General features: G+C 57.8%; 1 protein-coding gene across 1 annotated transcript; it reads left to right on the top strand.

Annotated features, from left to right (window-relative positions):
* The first annotated feature begins 12,829 nt into the window (after positions 1 to 12,829).
* On the top strand, positions 12,830 to 20,220 carry FAM131C (family with sequence similarity 131 member C). The gene is made up of 7 exons (XM_060118377.1): positions 12,830 to 12,893; positions 14,642 to 14,757; positions 15,653 to 15,688; positions 15,953 to 16,046; positions 18,559 to 18,741; positions 19,009 to 19,119; positions 19,949 to 20,220. Exons 1-7 carry the CDS (start codon positions 12,830 to 12,832, stop codon positions 20,218 to 20,220), a joined length of 876 nt encoding a protein of 291 aa, XP_059974360.1.
* The last annotated feature ends 59 nt before the right edge of the window (positions 20,221 to 20,279 follow it).

The raw sequence follows: 20,279 nt of genomic DNA, 5'->3' as shown, positions 1-20,279 counted from the left end.
GATGTGCACGTGCAAGTGCGTACACACGTGTGTGTTCGTGGGTAGGTATGTGAGAGAGCGAGTGTGAACGATCAGAGGGGCCACTGTGGCCCCATCGGACGGCAGGTGCAGGGCTGAGGCAGCCCAGGCCTCTCACCCGCCTGACCCCGTGGAGTGAAGTTTAACTCTCATCCGTCAGTGAGGCCACTGGCACACCATCCCCACCCTCTGTATCCCCAGCCTGGGCCGCCGTCCCCCCACTGAGAAGCTGATGGTCAAAAGTCGCTGTCCCTCATAGCTAAGGGACCTCAGGCGAGGCATCCGACCTCCGTGAGCCTGTTTCTTCCCCAGCAAAATGGGTACAATGGAATTGTTGTTACTGCGCTCAGCCAGGTTGTGCCCCAAAGGCCGGAATCTCCCCGCCCCCACCGCCCTCTTCCCTGACCTTCAGCCCTTGCCTAGTGGCGCGGGAAGCGGGAGGGCGAGAAGTTCCCCCTCTGGCTCCCCTTCCCCTCCCCCCGCCCCCCCGCCGGGCTTCTGCTTACCCCGCCGCCACCCCCCGGCCGTGCTGCTGCAACAGGTCTGCAGGCGGCGGGCGCGCTGGAGGCGGAGCGGCCTCGCGGGCTCCGCGCTCGGGGCTCGGGGCGAGCGCTCCCCGGGGCCGCCCCGCCCGCCGTGCTGCCCGCGTCTGGCAGGGGCGGGCGCGGCTCGCGAGGCGGCGGCGCGAGGCGAGCCGGGCGCTGCGGCGGCAGCGGCGTTGGCGGGGACGACCCGGCGGGAGCGGCGACTGAGGCGAGCGGAGCCCCGGCCCCTTCTCCACTCGTCCGCGCTTCCGCTGCGCCAGCGCCGCGCGTGAGCCCCGAGCCCGAGGAGACATGAGCGCCCGGCGGCCCGGCGCACCCAAGGCGCAGCGGCCCGGCCCCGCGGCCCCGTGATGGGCTCCTGCGTGTCGCGAGGTGAGGGGGCCGCGGACCGTAAGGGAAGGAGATGGGGCGCCCGGGGCCCCGCGCCGGGGACGCGCGCACGTCCCCTTGGCCGCTCCAAAGAACCTCGGTGGGGGTAGGGGGGACGACCCTTCCTTCCCGGCCGGCCGCACCCCACCCCCGCCGAGCCCCAGGGGACACGGTGCCCCGAGGGGGACAGGGCGTTGGGGGGGGCAGCGCGGAGAGAGAGCGTGGGGAGGTCACCGCATCCCCAGCCCCGCTTAGACCCACACCCCACCAGGCGGCAGAAGCAGGGTCGCTTCCTTTCCAGCAGCCGGCCACACACCCCCTGCCGTGTTGCCTCGGAAGGGACGGAGGCTTCTACTTGCTCCTGGCTTCTCGGGGGTCACTGCGGGGCACCAGGAGAGCAAGCAGACCCTCCTTCCCACACCCCCCAAGACACAGGCCTTAGTAGTTCGGTGTCCCCACTCTGTCCCCTTACCCCATGCCCCTGTCTTCAGAGTCCCTGAACCCCATTGGCAGCAAGGGGTTAATGGAGATGAACAGGTTATAAAGGAGGTTCCCCTTCCCCCACCCTCATCCCTAACTCCTCAGCCCCACCCCCATCCTCGGTCAGGGGACTGGAAGGGACAGAGACAGCTGATGTTCCCAGTAACCCCTGGGCCTTTGACTGGGCATTCTCCCGCTCTCCTTCTGTGCCTGAGCTCCATGGCTCTCCCCAAGGTGGTCCCCAGGGAGCCGGAATGAGCTGCCCTAGGGGGGGAGGTTTGGGGGTGGCAGGGACTTCTACACAGAGCAGGGGGGATGGGCAGATGGGTCTTTGGGATCCTCCCCACCATCAGTTTTCTGACAGGCTGCTGAGCAGCATTGTAGAAGAGGCTGGCTGGGTCATTCTCCCACCCTGGTAACTTCACCCCACAGTGGGACCAGCTGGGGGGGCGGGTGAGGTGAGGGGGTGACTGAGGCCTTGGCTCCAGCTCTGCAGGCTGAAGCCAAATCCACTGATCCCAACCATGGCCTTGGGGGTCTGCCACCTCACCCATCACCCCCAGTAGCTTACTCAGGTGTGGAGGGATGACCAGGCCTTGGGGAGGGGCTGGGCAGGCTCTGGAGGGGACCTTGTCCTGGGAGATGTTGGGGAAGGAGCGCAACCCCTCCCCCCATCCTCTGGCCTCTATGGGGCTCTGCCCACAAGTCCATGTGGGACATTCAGGTAAGTGGTTCAGGATGTCTCAGGAGGGTGTCGGGGCTGGGATCATGGGTGGGGCTTAGGCTGTGTGAGGTTCATTCACTTACTTATTCATTAAGCTGATGTTAGCATGACACCTACTGTGTGCCAGGCCCTGCGTACACGCTGGGTACCCAGAGGCAGTGAGCCCAGCACAGCATGTGCTCTGAGGCCTACAGCCTGGCCAGAGGGGAAGGTAGAATTAAGAGTGAAGAGTATTTAGTGTTCTTCAGACCCCACAGGCTCTCAGTGCGTCTCCAGAAACCTTGAAGGCTCTGGGCAGGCTCCAGGTGTCGGGGATCTGGTGTTTCCTTGTTGACTGTGTCCCTCCCCCATCACTTGGCCATCCTGTGCCAGGTGCTGGAGGCCCAGCCCCAGGTGGACTTGCCTGTGACCTGCAGACCAAGGTCAGGCTGCCACGTGGTGACAGGATTGGGGCTGGGGCCCAGGTCCTCTGGCTGCTACCCCATACCTGGTGCTGGAACCCTCTGCCCTGCCTGTCTGAGGTCACACTGGCCTGAGATGGGTCTTCTCCACCCTTCCTTCAGTGGCTTGGGCTCCTCGTGTATTCTGACCATGTCCCCCTCCTGAGGGCTCGGCCTACTTCCAGTCTCAACATGCACGCAGGCGAGTTGGATGCTCGTAAAGAAGGTGTGAGACCACTTCAGCAGAGGACAACCATCGTCCCAGCACTCCGGGTTCTGGGTGACCAAGCCACTAAGTGGAGGCCACCCACCCCTCTAGTCATCACTAATGCTCCCAGGGTGCTTACGGCTTACCAAGTACTGGTGGGAACATTCAAGGCGCAACTAGCTAATTTGGGGTCTTATACTATCACAGTCCCCATTTTTACAAACAGGGAAACTGAGCAGAGCCCGAGGCTGCATAGCTAAGAAAGAGCGGGGCTTCCCTGGTGGCCCAGTGGTTAAGAATCCGCCTTCCAATGCAGGGAACACGGGTTCGATCCCTGGTCAGGGAAGTAAGATCCCACATGCTGCGGGGCAACTAAACCCTCGCGCCACAACTAGAGGGAAGCCCGCGTACCACAGTGAAAGATCCCGCGTGCCGCAACTAAGACCCCATGCAGCCAAAAATAAATAAATAAATATTTTGAAAGAACAAAGGAAGGGAGGGAGGGAGAGAGAAAGAGAGAGAGAAGGAAAGAAAGAAAGAGCAGAAGCAGGACTTGAACCCAGTCACACTGACTCTGGAGCCTGGGCCCTTGTCCTCTGCACCACACAGCCAGCCCTCGGACCCAGGGCCGGGCCGTCTTACTCCTCTCCAGCTGCCAGCTGGAGCCCCCACGAGCCACTGAGTCTCCACACCTGCACCAGTTGCTAACAACAGCCCTGTTACTTGAAGCACTTCCTTGTGTCAAGTGCTCAACCTGCAGCCAGGCCAGGAATTGCTGACCTCCTGCTGATGCCCATACCAAGTCCAGAGCCCATGTGCAACTGGGGCCACCCCAGCCAAACCCCAGGTGCAAGCGACACCTGGGAGAGCCACCCCATCCCAGCACTGGGCAGCAGTTAGCTTCTGCGAGCCAGGCCTGGGAGGGTAAGAATGCGGACTCTGGGACTTCCCTGGTGGCACAGTGGTTAAGAATCCGCCTGCGAATGCAGGGGACACAGGTTGAGCCCTGGTCCGGGAAGATCCCACGTGCGACAGAGCAACTAAGCCCGTGCACCACAACTACTGAATCCTGCACACCTAGAGCCCATGCACCGCAACGGAGAGTAGCCCCCGCTCGCCGCAACTAGAGAAAGCCCGCATGCAGCAACAATGACCCAACGCAGCCAAAAGTAAATTAATTAAAAAAAAAAGCGCGGACTCTGGAGCCGGCCACCCTGGGTTCGCATCCCTGCTCCGCCATCCACTAGCTTTGTGACCTCAGCAAGTTACTTAACGTTGTATATGTATCTCAGTGTTCTCATCTGTAAAATGGGAATAATACTGGTATTGACATCTTAGGGTTACTGGGAGGGGATTAAATGACTTAATTCACGTAAAGCACTCAGACCAGTACCTGGCATGTAGTAAATACTGTGTTAACTGTCACTTTAATTTTTAATTTTTATTATTACCCTTCTGTGTAGACAGCTAATCCAGACCCTCTTGGCTGGGAAAGGGCAAGCTACAGAGGCTTCGAGCACCGTCCTGCCTCGTGGGAAAAGAAACAAGCATTTGAGGTGCTGAGAACATGGGGGAAAGTGATTGGGACCAGATTAAGGCAACAAATCCTGTTTCTAGAGGCTATTTTGTGTTCATCATCTATTTTTAAGCTACCATTTGTTGGGTGCTTATCCTGAGCTGCCTGAGGCATCACTCGCCTGACCTTGTTAGTTCTCATTCAGCCCTGGAGGGGGGATGTAGGGCTCAGAGATGGGAAGGGTCTTACCTGAGGTCACACAGCCAGAACACAGAGAGGCAGGATTTGAATCCAGGGCTGTGTGATCCCAGAGCCTGAGCACGGAACACCTGCCCTTTGCTTTCTCATGTCCCCACATGGAGGGAGGTACCGAGCGTGTGGCTGATGCTCAAGAGATTCAGCCCTCTAGAATAACTCCAGTGTTAGCATTCGGTTTGGGCTGTGTTACCACCGATGGTGACAATCTGTACAGAGCAATCTCTGTCTACCCGCCTCTGTCCAGCTCCAGGTCTCTCAGTGCCCATCCCATGCCCCTGGCTCCGGAGCCTCTCTGCCTGCCCCTTTCCGTCCCAGCCCACTCCTCCAGGCCAACCCATCAGCCTCTTGCCCCCCCCACCCCCTGCTGGGGTCTAGTGCACCGGGTACTGGCAGGTGGTGAGAGCAGAAACTGGAGACCGAGGAGTTCCTTCTGGAAGACCAGGCATCTGATTATGTCTGGGAGGAGGCACAAGCTCTAAAGGAGCCGACCAGAACCACCCCCAGTACTCAGGCCCACTGACTGTGACCCCTCCATTCTCAGCTCCCCAAGGCCTGTCTCACCTTGGTCCTAGCAGAGCCCATGAGTCCCCCTGGCAGAGTCCCCCTGGGCACGGTGGAGAGACTGAGGAATGGGAAGATGGGGCCTTGCCCCCCTCCCTTGTTTTTAAATTTTTATTGCAGTATAGTTGCTTTACACTGTTGTGTTAGTTTCTGCTGTACAGCAAAGTGAATCAGGTATACGTATACATATATCCCCTCTTTTTTGGATTTCCTTCCCATCTAGGTCACCACAGAGCACTGAGTAGAGTTCCCTGTCTATACAGTATGTTCTCATTAGTTATCTATTTTATACATAGCATCAATAGTGTATATATGTCAATCCCAACCTCCCAATTCATCCCCCGCCCCCACCAGCCTTGCCGTTTAGAAGCTCACAGTCTGAGGACGGAGACACAACCTTGCCCTTGGAGTTGTCTAGTGGGGGAGGCAGGACACACAGGTGGAAAAACAGCCTGAGGACCCTCTCAGGAGATCAGCACTGGTCAGTGGTTGGAGCACAAGCTTTGGCGTTTCAGACTGGCCTAGGTTTGAACCTCATTTCTGCCACTTACTAGTAGGTGACCTTGCAGAGGTGATTTAACCTCTCTGAGCCTCAGTTTCCCCATATGTAAAATGGGCATAACAGTACCTACTTTGCTGGGTTGTTATTAAGATTGAATCAGAGATAATGGATCGAAAGGCCTAGGATAGTACCTGACACATAGTAGGTGTTCAATAAACAGTGCAAGCAAATCACTGTATGCCAGACTTTGCCCATTAGGGCTGCTGGTAAGGTAATAGCCTAATACATCTGAAGACAGTCTAGGCAGGCTGCCTGGAGGAGGTGAGGCTAGATCAGGGTGTTCAAAGAAGTTGGGCCACAGGATGGCAGAGGAAATTAAAAGGAGCTAGGATGTGTGGAAAGTCCTGAAGAGAACATGGAAAAGGACCCCTTTGGGCAGCTCTGAGGTGTACCAACTCACTTATGGAGCTACTGCCATGGACGTGGACCTGGTGACCTGTAAATCAGTGTCCTGGGGGGCGGGGGGCACTTTGTCTCCTAAAGGCCAGGCCACTGCCAAGTTCAGAGGGACGGACTGCGGCCATGGCAGTGACTCACAAGGACTCACCCTTGGTGGCCTCCCTCTGCAGAGTCCCCCAGGGCAAGCTCCAGCCCAGAGGAAGGACCAGAGGGGTGGTGCCTGAGATCTGTCCCAGGGTCCAGAAAGAGGACGTGAGGTCTGGGGGGTGGGCAGAGCCGCTGTCGTTTATGGAGTGCTTGCGTGGTAGGTGCTTCATCCTCACGGCCACCCGCCAGTATTCTCATTTCACAGATGAGAACCCTGAGGCTCCCAGGGGCCACTCACAGGCCCACAGCCCTGGAGCTGACAGTGAAAAGCCGGGATTTAAACCTAGAGCAGGGACTGTGCAAGGAAGGCCTGGCCCGCTGGGCTCTCTTGGGTGCAAGGCAGGAACCTGGCATGTCACAGCTGAGCCGCACACACCTAGGGCGCAGATGGCTGGAGGACTGCGTCGTGCGCTAGGCCGCAGGGGTCCCAAGAAGCTTAGTGGGGAGGCCCGTGACTGTCCAGGGAGGGTCATCACGCGGGGCCATCACAAGGGGCTTCGGCTGCTGCTCAGTTTACTTTCTTACTCAGTTTACTTTTTTACTCAGTTTACTCAGTGTGCTTTCAAGAGGAGGTCTGCCCTCTCTGGGCTGCTGAGAAGGAGCAGGGTTAAGCCTGGAACCACTATGTCCTCCTGGGGTGTGGAGCCCTGGGAGACACTTGTGGGAGGTGGCAGCCACAATGACAAATGGGCTGGGACATAGGCACCAAGGAACAGCTCGAGGGGCTGGACGACTGGGAAGGAGGTGAGAAGAATCTGGGTGGTAATGTTGCAGACGCACCCAAGGAACGAGCAGAGAAAACCAGTGTGGGAGCGTTTGCAGCCAGGGGGGTTTAGGTGAAACATCAGGAGGATCTGCTGGGGTGGCTGGACTCTAGCAGATTGAGGAGCTGGCATGGGAAGGCAGGAAGAATCCTTGGTACGCAGAGAAGCTCCGACTGAAGGCAGAGGGATGGAGGGGACATCTAGATGGCACCCCTCTCCTTGAAGGATCAGGGTGGCCCCGTCCAGGCTGCCGTGGCAACCAGAGGCCCGTCACTTCTGTGGCCAGGGCAGGTGGGGGAGGGAGGCAGTCTGAGAAGGAGCCTCAGACCTTGAGTTCCGGGGAGTAGGGTGTGGACTGGGAAAGGGGGAAGGTATCCCCACAGCTCCCTTGGGAGAGGAAGGTGCCCACAGGAGCAGAAGCTAGGGGTCTCCTCAGGCTATCCCCCAGCCCCCACCCCACATGAAAGCTGGGTTTTTCCAGTTGCCGGTGGTGACGTGGCTGCCAGTCCCAGCTGGGCGAAAAGCAGCCTGTGATTTCACCCTGGGCTGGTTCATTACCTGACGTCTCCATAGCAACCAGCCTGTGACATCACGGGGCCAAAGTCCTCAGGGGAGAAGGCAGCTTTGGCAGAGGCACCTGCACCCCAGCTGAGGTGGGGGGCAGGAAAGCTGGGGTGGGGGCTGGGAGCCAGGAGCCCATGTCCACCACGACGTCGACAGGTAACTTTGTTCAAGTCACGTCCCTCCAGGCCTTCGACATCACCTGCCAGCTCCCCTTGCTCCCTGGCCTGTGGTTGCAGAGTTCTAAAACAGCTTCGGGCGATGGGCAGGAGCCTGGAGATATTCCCTCACCCTTCAGAGTTCCCAGGGGTAGTCTGTAGCCAGCATCACCCTGTCTGCACCTTGGAGGCCCCAGCTTGTGCATGCTGGCACCTTCAGAGTGCGACTTTCAAACTTTTTTGACCGGACCCATAAGAATAAATTATTTTGCTTCGTAATCCAGTACACACACATGTGCACACGTGTGTCTGTGCAATTGAAACAGAGGCTTCGTGAAATAAGACTTAGCCTGCCTCTGCAGTGGGTTCTGATATTTTCTATTCTACTCAATTCTACTTCATTCTTTAAAAATATGACCTAGTAGGGCTTCCCTGGTGGTGCAGTGGTTGAGAGTCCGCCTGCCGATGCAGGGGACACAGGTTCGTGCCCCGGTCCAGGAAGATCCCACGTGCCGCAGAGCGGCTGGACCTGTGAGCCATGGCTGCTGAGCCTGCGTGTCCGGAGCCTGTGCTCCGCAACGGGAAAGGCCACAACAGTGAGAGGCCCACATACTGCCAAAAAAAAAAAAAAAAAAAAAAAAAAAAAATATGACCTAGTAAATTGCTTGCTTGACCCACTAAAGGATGCGCCCCTGGTTTGAACACCACCTTTGAGGGACCTGGAACGTTGTCTTTGTACACATGGAAACTATGATGCCCAGAGGGGGTCAGGACTCTGTCAGGGTCGCACAGCCAGGACTGGTCATAAAGAGCAAGATGTATTAGACATCTTATGGGGTGCACGGCTTAGCCCCCATGATCCCACACTGCCCTCGCTGCTCTTAGCGCCCGGGTCACTGAGCTGTGGATTCAGTGGGTGGGGGCTTAACCTGGCTCCACTTCCCTTTTCTCCAGTCCCCTCTCCAGACAGTCTCACTTGAACCTCCCTGACCTGCCCACCCGTAACAGCCTTTGGGCACATTCCAGAACTCTCTAGCCTCTTCTGGACACTAAGTCCAGTCCACCCAGTTTGGATGACAACTTTCATCTCGCATCCCATCTGACCCTCTCCTTCTCCCCGTCAGCCATCGCTGGCTGCTCTTTACTCTGCAGGCCTCTCTCTCCTCTCTGGGTCCCTTTCTTTTCTGACATGGTGGGGTCTGGCATGAGGAACTTGAGAAAAAATGGCCAAGACATTTGTATTTATCTGGAGCTCTAGTGGTCTCCCTTGGCTACCACTGGCTCAGTGATGAAGCCTCTGTGTTGTAGGCATGCAAATATTCATTCCTTCATTCTTACAACAAATGTTTAAGGAGCACCTACTATGTGCCAGGCCCTAGGCAGGTGCTGGGACTAACGTAGCAAATAACACCAGGTCCCAGTCCTCACAGAGCTCATATTCCAGTGAGAAACCATGAACAAGGAAACAGACACACACATTGTGGAGTGATGGGTGTAAAACAGGGTGAGGGGATAGAAAGAGTCGGGTGTCATATTAAATAAGATGGTTGGGGGAGGCCTCGCTGAGGTTGTAACATTTGAGCAGAGACATGAACGGAGGGAGGGAGTGAATCTGTAGGTGGCAGGAGAGTCCCAGATGGAGAAAAGGAACGAACGGCCATTGCAAAGGTCCTGAGGCAGGAGTGTGTTGGAGTGAGAGAAGAGGAGAGGAGGGACACGAGGTGGGAGGGGGGCCAGGGTCTCTCGGGTTAGCACGTGTGAATTCTCCGGGGAGCCATGGCGGCGGCGGGGAGGGCCTCCCCACTATAGAGCCCATGTCGTGGGAGATCTGACCTGGTTTGACCTCTTGCATTCCCTGCCCAATTCCCTTTTCCCCCTAAAGTGATCCACCCTGCAGCCTCTTGGGGCTGGGGTCCTCTTGCCTGCAAGCAGCCCTCTTAGGGGACTGCTCAAGAATGGAGCAAAAATGGAGCCTTGGGTGGAGCAAGGCTCAAACCTGGCCCCTTCCTCAGTGTCTACTTGACCCTTGACAACACAATGTTCCCCTTTGCAGCCTTCCCAAATTTCTGCAGGTGAGTCTCTGGGAGCCCCTCATTTAGCCCGTGGGGAGAAATAGATAGTCAGAGTCAGAAGGGGGTAGACAGCTGGGGTAGCAAAGCCGGTTTCAGCCACTTTGAAGAGAGCGTCTGCTACCCCCATCCCGCCTCCACCCCCTGACAGCGACTTTCTTCAAAAGCGGGGCCCTCAAAGCGTCTTGGTTCTCAGTTTGGAACCTGGTAGACAATTCCTGAGGAACAGGAGCAGTCTCCCTCAGCTGCCCATTTTACAGATGTGGAAATAGAGGCTTGGAGAGGCAAAGTCACTTGTTCAAGATCCCATGATAATAAAGGGCAGGCCCAGGATTTGAACCGGGCAATCTGGCAGCAAAGCCTCACCCAGCTGTCTTAGGAGCAGTTCCTCAGGAGCAGACCCTGAAATGGGGATGTGGGTACAGCTGGAATGTGAGTGGGTACAGCTGGAATGTGAAGGAAACCTTACAGAGGAAACCAGTACAGGAGTGGAGAGAGTGAGGCAGAGAAGATGCAGCCAGGAAAGGGTGTCTGTCATCCTGCGGGGGGTGGTTTCTGCCTAATCCCACAGGGAACTCTGGGATGAAAGTGAAGCTCAGTGTTTTCCCACCCAAAACAGAGGAGCTGGGGTCCTGCCCCTCCAGTCACGGGCTAAGGGCCGCTCCGGTGGGAGCGGCAGCACTTCTCAGTTTCAGCCCAGTTGCCCGCGGGCAGCCCGCCTAGAAAGAGCCTCAGGTGCTGCCTGTTGGAAGCAAAGTACATGGGGAGGGGACTGTGGGTGCACATAAACAGGAGAAACAGATCCACCGGGATCTGGGGGATCGGGTGCAGCAGCCGCACCATCCCCTGCCACCCAGTTCTTCCCTCCCTGTTACCCCGAGTCTCCAGTTCAGCCCACTCTCCTCCATCCACCAGTGGCGCCCCCAGCCCCTCATCTCCAGCCTCAGACCCTCCCTGGCCTCAGCTTCCTCCAGGAAGCCCTGGCGGCTTCCATGCCATCAGCTCCTCCACCTCTGCCCGCTCTGGCCCAAGCCAGAAAGGGGTGGTGGGAGCCAGCGCCCAGGGCTGGATAGGCTGCAGGCTGGGACCAGTGTCCCGCAGAGGGCCCCCCTCCCTATGGCAGCCCAGACGCTGCTGCCCCTTGCAGACTCCTTCCAGACCCCATGGCTTCGTGCAAGCCCCGCCCACCCGCGCCATGCCCACCGTCTTCCCGCACCACCATCCCCACGACCTCCTGGACCGTCTACCTCCTGGCCAGCTCCCTGCCATCAGCTCTCCTGCGCAGCCCCCAATCCCCACCCCGAACTCATCAAAACTCTTTTTGTGCTTTGGAAGAGAGTGAACCTCGGCGTCAGACCCACAGGACTCAGGTCCTGACTGCCGGCGACTGACTGTGTGCCTGGGACTAGTGGCTTTCCCATCTGTGCCTCAGTTTCCTCACCTGTCAGGTTGAGCCACAGATTCCTTCCTCTTTAGGTCAAGGTGAGGACTCTGCCATCACACTGAGAAAGGAGAATGTAGAAAGCAGAGCAGTCCTCTGGTGCTGCTGTTCCCCTGGCTCAGCCTTGTGTTTGAATGGGGGGCTCTGCGGGAAGGTGTTCCTGCATCAAACTGTGAGCTCCCCTAGGGCAGGGATGGAGTTAATCCTGCCTCGTCCCCAGGTGCTTGCACAGTGTAGACGTCCAGTAGATGGGTGCTCAGCGGGTGAAGGAATGAATGGCTGCATGGATGGATGGATGAATGCATGAATGAAGGAATGAACGATCATCCCCCAGATCTTCACATAACTGGGCTTTTCCTGATACTCAGGCCTCAGCTCTGAGAAGCCCTCTCCAGCCGCTCCTACTTACGCTGTCATTTTTTTCTTCATAGCTATTATTGTTTCCTAATGGTTCTTACTCATTTGTGAGTTTTTGGTGAATTGTCTCTCTCCCTCACTAGAACGTCAGCTCCATGAGGGCAGAAACCATCTCTGTCTTCTTCACCATTGTGTCCCCGGTACTCAGAACAGCGCGAGGCGCATAGTAGATGCTCAGCTAATACTCTTCAGTGAATGGAAGAGTAACTAAATGCATTAATCAAATGAATGATAAGGGTGTTCTCTGTCCTCCTGGGGGGGTGGAGGAGTTCTCTTCAATTTGGCCCAAGGATTCAGTCCAGCAATTCCAGTTGCTCAGGTCAAGGTGTTCATTCCTTCAGCAACGACTGTGAACCTACAGTGTGGTAGGCCCTGGGGATGCATCAGGGGCAGGCCGATCCCTGCCCCCCGCAACACACATAAATAATTTTACCAGACATCCTGTGCTAAATGCTGTAATAAAGGTGGAAATCATCCCCACAGATGTTTACAAAGCACCTACTAAGTGCAGGCGGGGTTCTACACTCTGGACGCAGAGCACTGAGCAGGGCTGCCATGGTCTCCATGGCGGGTGGACTCTTAAATAAACAGAAATATCAGCGGTGATGACTGTGAGGGCAGTGACTGGTGGCCGGCATGGGGACAGGGAGGGCCACATTGAACAGCGTGGCCAGGGAAGCTCTCTCTCTTTTTTTTTTTTGCGGTACGCGGGCCTCTCACTGCTGTGGCCTCTCCCGTTGCGGAGCACAGGCTCCGGACGCGCAGGCTCAGCGGCCACAGCTCACGGGTGCAGCCGCTCCGCGGCATGTGGGATCTTCCCGGACCGGGGCACGAACCCGTGTCCCCTGCACCGGCAGGTGGACTCTCAACCACTGCGCCACCAGGGAAGCCCAGGAAGGTCTCTCTTGAGCTGAGTCCTGGATGATGAGTTTCAGGAAGACCTGGGGAAAGAGTGTTCTAGGCGCAGGGGAGGGGACAGCGAGGCCAAAGAACAAGCTTGGCCATCTGAGGAGCAGCAAGGAGGAGGCCAGAGTGGCTGAAACAGTGAGCGAGGGGGCGGGCAGAGGACTGAGGTCAGGAGTGGGCGGGCTGACGTGTAGGGCCCTGAAGGCCGAGGTGAGGGGCTGGCTCTTCTCCTGAAGTGCGATGCAAGGAAGCCAGGGCAGGTGAAGACAGTCTGACCTGGAATGCGATGTCCCTGTGCTACTGGGTGGAGAGTGGATGGCAGGGCCAGGAGGGGAAGCAGGTGACTGTTGGTGAGAGAAGGTGATGGGTCCCACCAGGGGAACAGCGGTGGGTATGGAGAAGGATAAATCTGAAATGGAGCTCTGAGAGAGAGCCAGTGGGACTTGCTGGTGGATTGGATGGGGTTGGTGGGGAGAGGTGGGGAAAGCAGGACTCCGAGAAAGCTCCTGGATTTTTTGTTGGTACAGCTGGGCGGACCATGGCATCATTTTCTAAAATTGGGGAAGTAAGGGAAGATGGACTCAGGTTTGCAAGTTCCGTTTTGCCCGGGGTTTGCTTGAGATGCCTGTTGGGCGTCCACATAGGGAGCTGGAAACTCATTCAAGAGCTCAAGCAAAGAGTCGGAGCTGGAGGTGTAAATGTGGGTGTCAGCCACATACGGGTGAGATCTCTTGGGAGAGAGAGAAGGGAGGCAAGGGGCCTGGGATGGAGCGGTGGGGCGGGCTCAGGGGATGAGCAGTGCCGGAGGCTGAAGAAGAGTGCCGCTGTGGAGGTGGGAGGGAAGCCGGGAGAAGGGTGTGGCTGGAGAGGGAAGGAGGGATGGGCGCCACCCTTGCGCCTCCTGGGTGGCCACCGAAGATGGGGCTGAAGAAGTCACCGCTGAGCTTGCCCCCCCCCACCCCCCGTGCAGGATTCTGGCCACTTGCCAAGGGCTGTCTCATGAAAGGCTGGTTGGCACAGGCGGGGGAGAACATGGGAAAAGATGGGAAGTAGAGGTCGGACACAAGTCTGGCCACGAAGGAGACAGAGGAGTGAGCAAGGAGTAGAGGGAAGCAGGGGCTGGGGGCTGGCGCAGAGGTGAGGGGCTCCATGAGGCGGAAGAGAGGAGAGGGGATGCTGGCAAGAGTCCCTGAGCCGAGAGGCATTGCAGCCCGTGCCACGCTGATGGGCTGCCTTGGTGGGGAGGGAACACAGGCCACACGAGAAAGAGCGCAGAAGCCCACCCTGGAGGGAGGGCAGAGACGGAGCCCGGACCCCGGGTGGAGGGACTGGTCTTGGACCGAGGGGGGACAGTTATTCCTTTGTCCCAAGAGGGAAAGCAGACGATGTGGCATGCGGGCAGGGCAATGATTTGAGGTGGAGAGAGTGGGGTGATGCCTTCTGAAGGCTCCTGGGTTGCATTGAGGGCTGGAGAGAAGCCAGCAGCAAGGTCCGGGGAGCAGCAGGGGTGTCAGTGTTGGGAGTTCAAGAAGGAAGGAGGATGAGGTAGTCAACCTCGCAGGACGCAAACTAGCAGGAATCAGAGAAACATGGAAGGATCCTTGGGTGGTGGCCTGTGTGAGGCCGGCAGGCACCGGCTTAACATGACGCCCGTGACTTTCCCCAGCGATGTGCAGCTCGAAGGGTCCAGGCACGAAGCAGGCAGAGGGTTAGACTAAACAGGATTAAGAGGGTCAAGGGTATCTGCAAAGGAGAGCTTGTAGGATACGCCAGGAAGTCTTAGCTGGGCCAGGAGGGAAGTGAGGACATGAGGAGTTAGTGGAAGGTAGAATAAATGGATTGGAGATCTCTGTGAGGTCAAAAAACTGCTGGAGTGTGGGTACTAGACTTAGTGCAAATGGAGTAACAAGCAGATGGGCAAGTAAACCCCACTGAGGGGATCTGGCTGGACTCCTCACCTGCTGTGAGCTTGAGTCTGTTTTCTACGAAATGATGTAATAATAAAGTAACGCCCATCTCTCAGGACTGGCTTGAACAAGCTTCGTGAGCAAGAGAGCTCTGGGCTTTTCTAAATTCCTTCTGTCTTTCTTTTTTCCAGATTTGCTCACAAGTACCCACAAGGACTGCCCCATGCCCCAGGGCACGGCCCCCCTGAACCCAGACTTGCCCTCCAGCCGCCCACCCATCGTGGCTCCAGACCATGTCACTGGCAAGGTAACTGGTCACGCTTCATCCCCACCTTCACCCCCACGTATGCCCTGGTTCCTGGGCTGTGCCTTACAGCTCCCCACAGGGAGCAGAAACCATTTCAGCCTCCTCTGTCCCTGCCGAACTTGGCTCCTTCCTGTGGGATCAGGACCCCTCAGGGTTGGTATTCAGCTGGATGAAGGTCTGAATTGGGATGGGCATCCAGGGACTGAACCAGACCTATTTAGAAAAGAGAGTCCCACGCTGAAGGGCTTCCCACCCAGATTAACTCAGCCTTGCAGATTAGATGTTCTGTTACCAGCCCACGGACTCCTTAGCAACCTGCACTGCCAGCTGGAGAGTAAAGGAATGGAATTCTCAGTCCAGGTAGATCAGGACAATCTTGCTAGGGCCTCAAATCCTGTGCATAATTTCCATCTTTGCCCTAGAGGTTGTGGCTTGAACCTACCAGTTGATATAATTACCCTTTTTTTTTTTTTTGACCACATACCACATGCTAAGCGTCGTGCTAGGCACTCTGCCTACATTATGTCATTTACGCTTCCGCACAACCTGTGAGATAAATGGCATTGTTACCATTTTACAGAGGACGAAGCTGATGTTCTGAGATGTTAAGTCACTAGTCCAAGGACACCCAGGTAGAAGTGGCAGAGTCAGAGGCCAGCCCAGGTCTGATCTATCCCCTAACCCACCGCGTCCCCTGGCAGAGCCATCATTGCACCCCCCGCTCCTCTCTCTGCATGCCAGGGGACACCAGGGCATGACCCATGAATAGGCAGACCCCGACCTCAGGGACGACCAGAAGGCTGACCCACACCACCAGCCAGGGCTCCAGGATTCGCGCCATCTGCTGGCACAGTGGGCCAGACCCTGCCTGTTCCTCTTTCTCCTCTTGTTTTAGGACAAACAGATGGATTTCTGTTGGGATCCTTGGCAGGTCAGTGCACTTGCACATCCCCCAGTCTAGCCAGCCCCAGCTGACACCACTGCCCCTCCCTCTGCTGGGCCCAGCCTGGGCACACAGGGCTGCCAGCCCTGGGGGAGGGGGGCCTGATGGAAACAGGGCTGGGGATGGTCCTGTGGGGGGGTGGCAAGATGGCCAGAGGACGTGGGGAGGGTGCGTAATGGGGATGGGAGGGGTGGGGGGAAATCATCTGGCAGGTCTGCCCCACCCTGCTCACCCGCCCCCCCGTTTCTCCAGAGGTGCTTCCAGACCACCAACGGCTACCTGTCCGACTCCAGATCCTGCTCCAGCAACTACAACGTGGCAGCCCTGGCCACCTCGTCCCTTGTGGGTAAGCTCCAGCTGCCCTGACCTGTCCTGGAAGTTCGTTCGCACACAGGCACTGGCGGTGGGAAGGTCAAAGCTGAATTGCAGCTGGAAGGACTGCGGCCCTGCTGGATTCAGCGTTTTCTAAATGCCAGGTTCCGTGCTGAGCTCTGCAGGACTTAGGACTCCTGCCCACCCCCCCGGACCCCGCCATGGGTTAAATTGTTGGGTTCTCCACAAGTTCTGAGGGGACGACCCCAATTTTCCAGGTGTCTGCCAGCTGTGTTCTTCCTGCTTCTCTGCAGCACATGAAACCTGCTCTCGTGCCAACTTGGGTCAGATTCCCTAGAAGCAGAGCCCAAGAGGAGAATTGTGCTAGTGATTTCCTGAGAGGTTATTCTCGAAGGAAACCTGAAGGGAGCAAGGGCAGCAGGACAGGGCAGGGGAGGGAGCTCAGCAGAAGTGTAGTTGCAGAAGTCTTGTCTTTCTCAGCCTGATCCCATGGGGAGCACAGGAGCATGACTTGCACCACAGAATTCATGGCACTTTGAGGCGAGGTGGCTGGGTTTTTTTTTTTTTATAAATGTATTTATTTGTTTGTTTGTTTGTTTTGGCTGCGTTGGGTCTTCACTGCTGGGCATGGGCTTTCTCTAGTTGCGTGAGTGGGGGCTACTCTTCTTTGTGGACCGCGGACTCTAGGCACGTGGGCTTCAGTAGTTGTGGCTCGCGGGCTCTAGAGCGCAGGCTCAGTAGATGTGGCACACGGGCTTAGTTGCTCTGCAGCATGTGGGATCTTCCCGGACCAGGGCTTGAGCCCGTGTCCCCTGCATTGGCAGGCGGATTCTTAACCACTGCGCCACCAGGGAAGTCCCAAGGTGGCTGGTTTTATATTACTCCTCCATCGGTCCACCACTGGCTGCCACCTTCCGAGCACCTCTGGGTGAGGCAGCTCCCATCAGCTAAGGGCAAGGCTCCCAAGAAGGGCACAGGTGTGAGCCGGCAGCAGCCCCTGCAGCGGCAGTGGGTGGGCACGCCGGACCAGCACGGCATCTGCCCCACGTTGACCACAGCACCGGCTCTTCTCAGCCAGCCAGCCTCTGCTCGCAGCTTTGCTCCTTGTCCTCGGGCTCCCATTTCTCTACATCCCTCACGGCTCCCCAGAAGGCCCTTGCCGCCCCCGCACATTTGCCCCTATCATTCCCGCCACCTGAAACCCCTTCCCTCCACTTCACCTGCCCCTCGGGGGCCACTGAACCACCGCCTCCAGAAACCTCCTCTGGTTGCCAGCACTCCCCAACCCGTGGGGGGTCTCCCCTGCTTTCCACCTCCGTCTTTCCCATTTCCCCAGAGTTTTATGTCTCAGTTTCCTTCATGGATGCCTTTCTTTCTTAAATATTGCTGCTCCTCACGTCATGGCTTCTGGGACCAGTGACTCCCAGATCTGAGTTCTCAGCCTGGGTTAAAGGAGATGCCGAATCATTCTTGACAACCTTCTGTCTATCATCTTCCACATCCGACCGGTCTACTCACAAGAACCCCTGCAGGCCCTCCTCCGCATCTGCCCAGCCCTGTCCTGTCTCTTGCTGGATCCCTTCCATGGCCCCTAATGTCCCCCTGTCTCCACCCTTGGCCCCTAATCCTCTAATGAGGATGTTCTTCCTAAACGAGAGATCTGGCTTGTCACTCTCTTGCTCATTACCCTGCTGTGGCTCCCCATTGCTCTAAGAAGAGCAGTGGCACCCTCAGTCTGGCTCGCTTAGCCCCCAGTCTGGCCCCTGTGGGGCTTCCCGGCCTCTCCTGCCTCCCTAGTCCTGGTGTTGCCCCATGTCTTGTCCCCAGTGGTCCTGGAACCACGCCAGACTCTTCTATGCCTTCCTCCTCTTCTCATCTCTGGAATAGCCTCCAGTCTTGCCTCTGTTTATCCAACTCAAGCTGCCTTCCAAGCTGGACTCCAGTCTGCCTCTTCCAGGAAGCCTTCCCTGCCTGCTACAGGTCTCGCCCTCAGCAGAGCGGGCAGTGTCCTAGGCACAGGGGCTGCTCTCTCGGAACTTGTTAAGTACTGGATACAGGGAGGGCTGGGTGGATCTTGAATGGATCCTTGAGTGAATCTCCTTGAGCAGAAGGGTGTAAACTTGGTCACAAAGGGAATGAAGGGTGCGACAGGTCTGGAGAAGAAGCACCAGGTGGGCAGGAGCATGGATTGGGAGCAGGACACAGCCGGGGGGGGCGCGGGGCATGGGGCCTGCAGATGGGTGGGGAGCATCTACGTGAGAGGGCCTCAGGCTGTGGGAGGGCGTGGGGCAGGCGGGCAGCGGGCACGAGGCGTTGTCCTGATGGGAGGAACTGGACAGGTACAGGCACTGTGGGTGTGGGGCTTGGCGGATACAGGGCGCTGGGAGAGGACGGGGCGCTGAATGGACTTGCGGTACAGGCCATGGGAATGCTCTGAGGTACTGGGGGGCCTGGGGTGTTGGGGGTGGGGCCCTGAGCTGGGCCGTGGGTCAGAGCCGTCACTCAGCTGCCCTCAATTGCCCCAGGAGTGGTACAGAGCATCAAGGACCACATCACAAAGCCCACGGCCATGGCGCGTGGCCGCGTGGCCCATCTCATCGAGTGGAAGGGCTGGAGTGCCCAGCGCTCAGGCTGGGAGCCGCCCGCAGCCGCGGACGAGCATTACCGCTGCCTCCCCGATGAGCTGCGTGAGGCCCGCTTTGCCGCAGGTCAGAGGGGGGAGGGGGAGCTTGGGGACGGGGACTGGCCGGGGCTGTAGTCCTCAGGGGACCCAGAGTCACCCCCTGGGCATTGTCTGGGCAGGCAAGAATAACGCCATGGGGTGGACGGGGCGTTGGTGGGCACATGCTGATCAGCATGCCCGGGCATGGATGGGCAGCCCCAAGAGGCAGTGTCTGGTGCCAGCCTGCCCTGGCACCGGATGCCCCCCTCACCCTCTGCCCGTGCCCCTGCTGAGCCGGGTCCGTCCCCCACAGGGGTTGCCGAGCAGTTTGCCATCACGGAGGCCACGCTGAGTGCCTGGTCCTCGCTGGACGACGAGGAGCTGCACCCAGAGAACGGCCCCCAGGACATCATCCAGCTACAGGGTACAGGCCGGCGGGTGCCAGGGCGGGCTGGGTGTGGCGGAGCTGGGGCTGCATGTCTGCTCTGCCCTGTGACCTCAGACAAGCCCCTCTGTCCCTCAGCCTTAGTTTTTCTTCATCTGAAAAATGATCCTTGCCCTGCCCATTGCCCAAGGAGCGCCACGAGCATAAAGGAGAGAAAGATAGATGATAGACAGACAGACAGATGACATGAATTAAGTGCTCACGGTGCTAAGTGCTTTACATGTGTTCTTTCACTTTATTCTTGTGACAGCTCTAGGAAGTAGGTGCTGTTATCTCCATTTTACAAATGAGGGAAACTGAGGCATCAAGAAACACCTCAGATTACACAGCTACAGGCATCAGAGCCGGGATCTGAGCCTTAACACCAAGCACAGTCAACCACCTTTCTAGGACCCCAGGTTACTACCGAGGGCTTCAGGGAGCCTGGGTCCTGGGTGGCGCCTGCACCCACTATCTCATTTGCTCCTCCCTGTGACAGTGAGGGCCGGGAAGGGAGCAGAGGCCTGGGAAGAGCGCTGGCTGTCCCACTTCTCAGAGCGCAGAGGGATTTGCGGGCTCTGGCTCCAGAGCCTGCTCTTAGCTATTCTGCTCACTGCCACCGCCACCACCACCCTGTCACCCCCCCAGGGAGCAGCTGGGGCTCAGAGAGGTTCGGTGACATGACCAAGGTCACACAGCTTGGCAGTGACAAAGCCAGATTTGGAGGCAGGTCTTCTGCCCTTCTCCCTGCCTCACACTCCCGGAGAGGGTGCGGAGCCGGGTCTTCTGAACTCCATTCCTCACCCCCACACCCCTGCTGCTTTTCCAGACCTGGAGAGCATCTACCTTCAGGACAGTCTTCTGAGTGTCCCCTCGCAGGATGACAGTCTTCTGGCCTTCTCCTCCCCCGATGGATGGCCCTCACCTGACAAGCCCCCCACCACAGCCTCTGGCCCGCAGCCCCCCAGCCCCGAACAGCAGCACTGGCAGCGGCTACTGGGGGCCCCGGGGCCCGAGGGTGGGGCCCGCCTGCAGGGCTCCCTCCCGTCGGTGGACAGTGGCTCCCTCTCGGAGGAGGAGGACGAGGTGTTCTATAACTGAGGCGGGGGCTGGAGCCTGCTCACACTGTGACCTTGCCTGGTGGGCAGCCCAGGTGTATC

The sequence above is a fragment of the Mesoplodon densirostris genome, chromosome 2, assembly GCF_025265405.1.
Source record: "Mesoplodon densirostris isolate mMesDen1 chromosome 2, mMesDen1 primary haplotype, whole genome shotgun sequence".
Classification (NCBI taxonomy): domain Eukaryota; kingdom Metazoa; phylum Chordata; class Mammalia; order Artiodactyla; family Ziphiidae; genus Mesoplodon; species Mesoplodon densirostris.
This window is presented reverse-complemented; position numbering and strand designations above follow the sequence as displayed.

Excerpts from the sequence above, each read along its gene's own strand:
- FAM131C (XM_060118377.1), top strand. The coding sequence starts at position 12,830 with ATGTCCCTGTGCTACTGGGTGGAGAGTGGATGGCAGGGCCAGGAGGGG. Across the intron at positions 18,742-19,008 it reads TGAGGCCCGCTTTGCCGCAG|GGGTTGCCGAGCAGTTTGCC; the intron begins GTCAGAGGGGGG and ends CGTCCCCCACAG. Across the intron at positions 19,120-19,948 it reads GGACATCATCCAGCTACAGG|ACCTGGAGAGCATCTACCTT; the intron begins GTACAGGCCGGC and ends CTGCTTTTCCAG.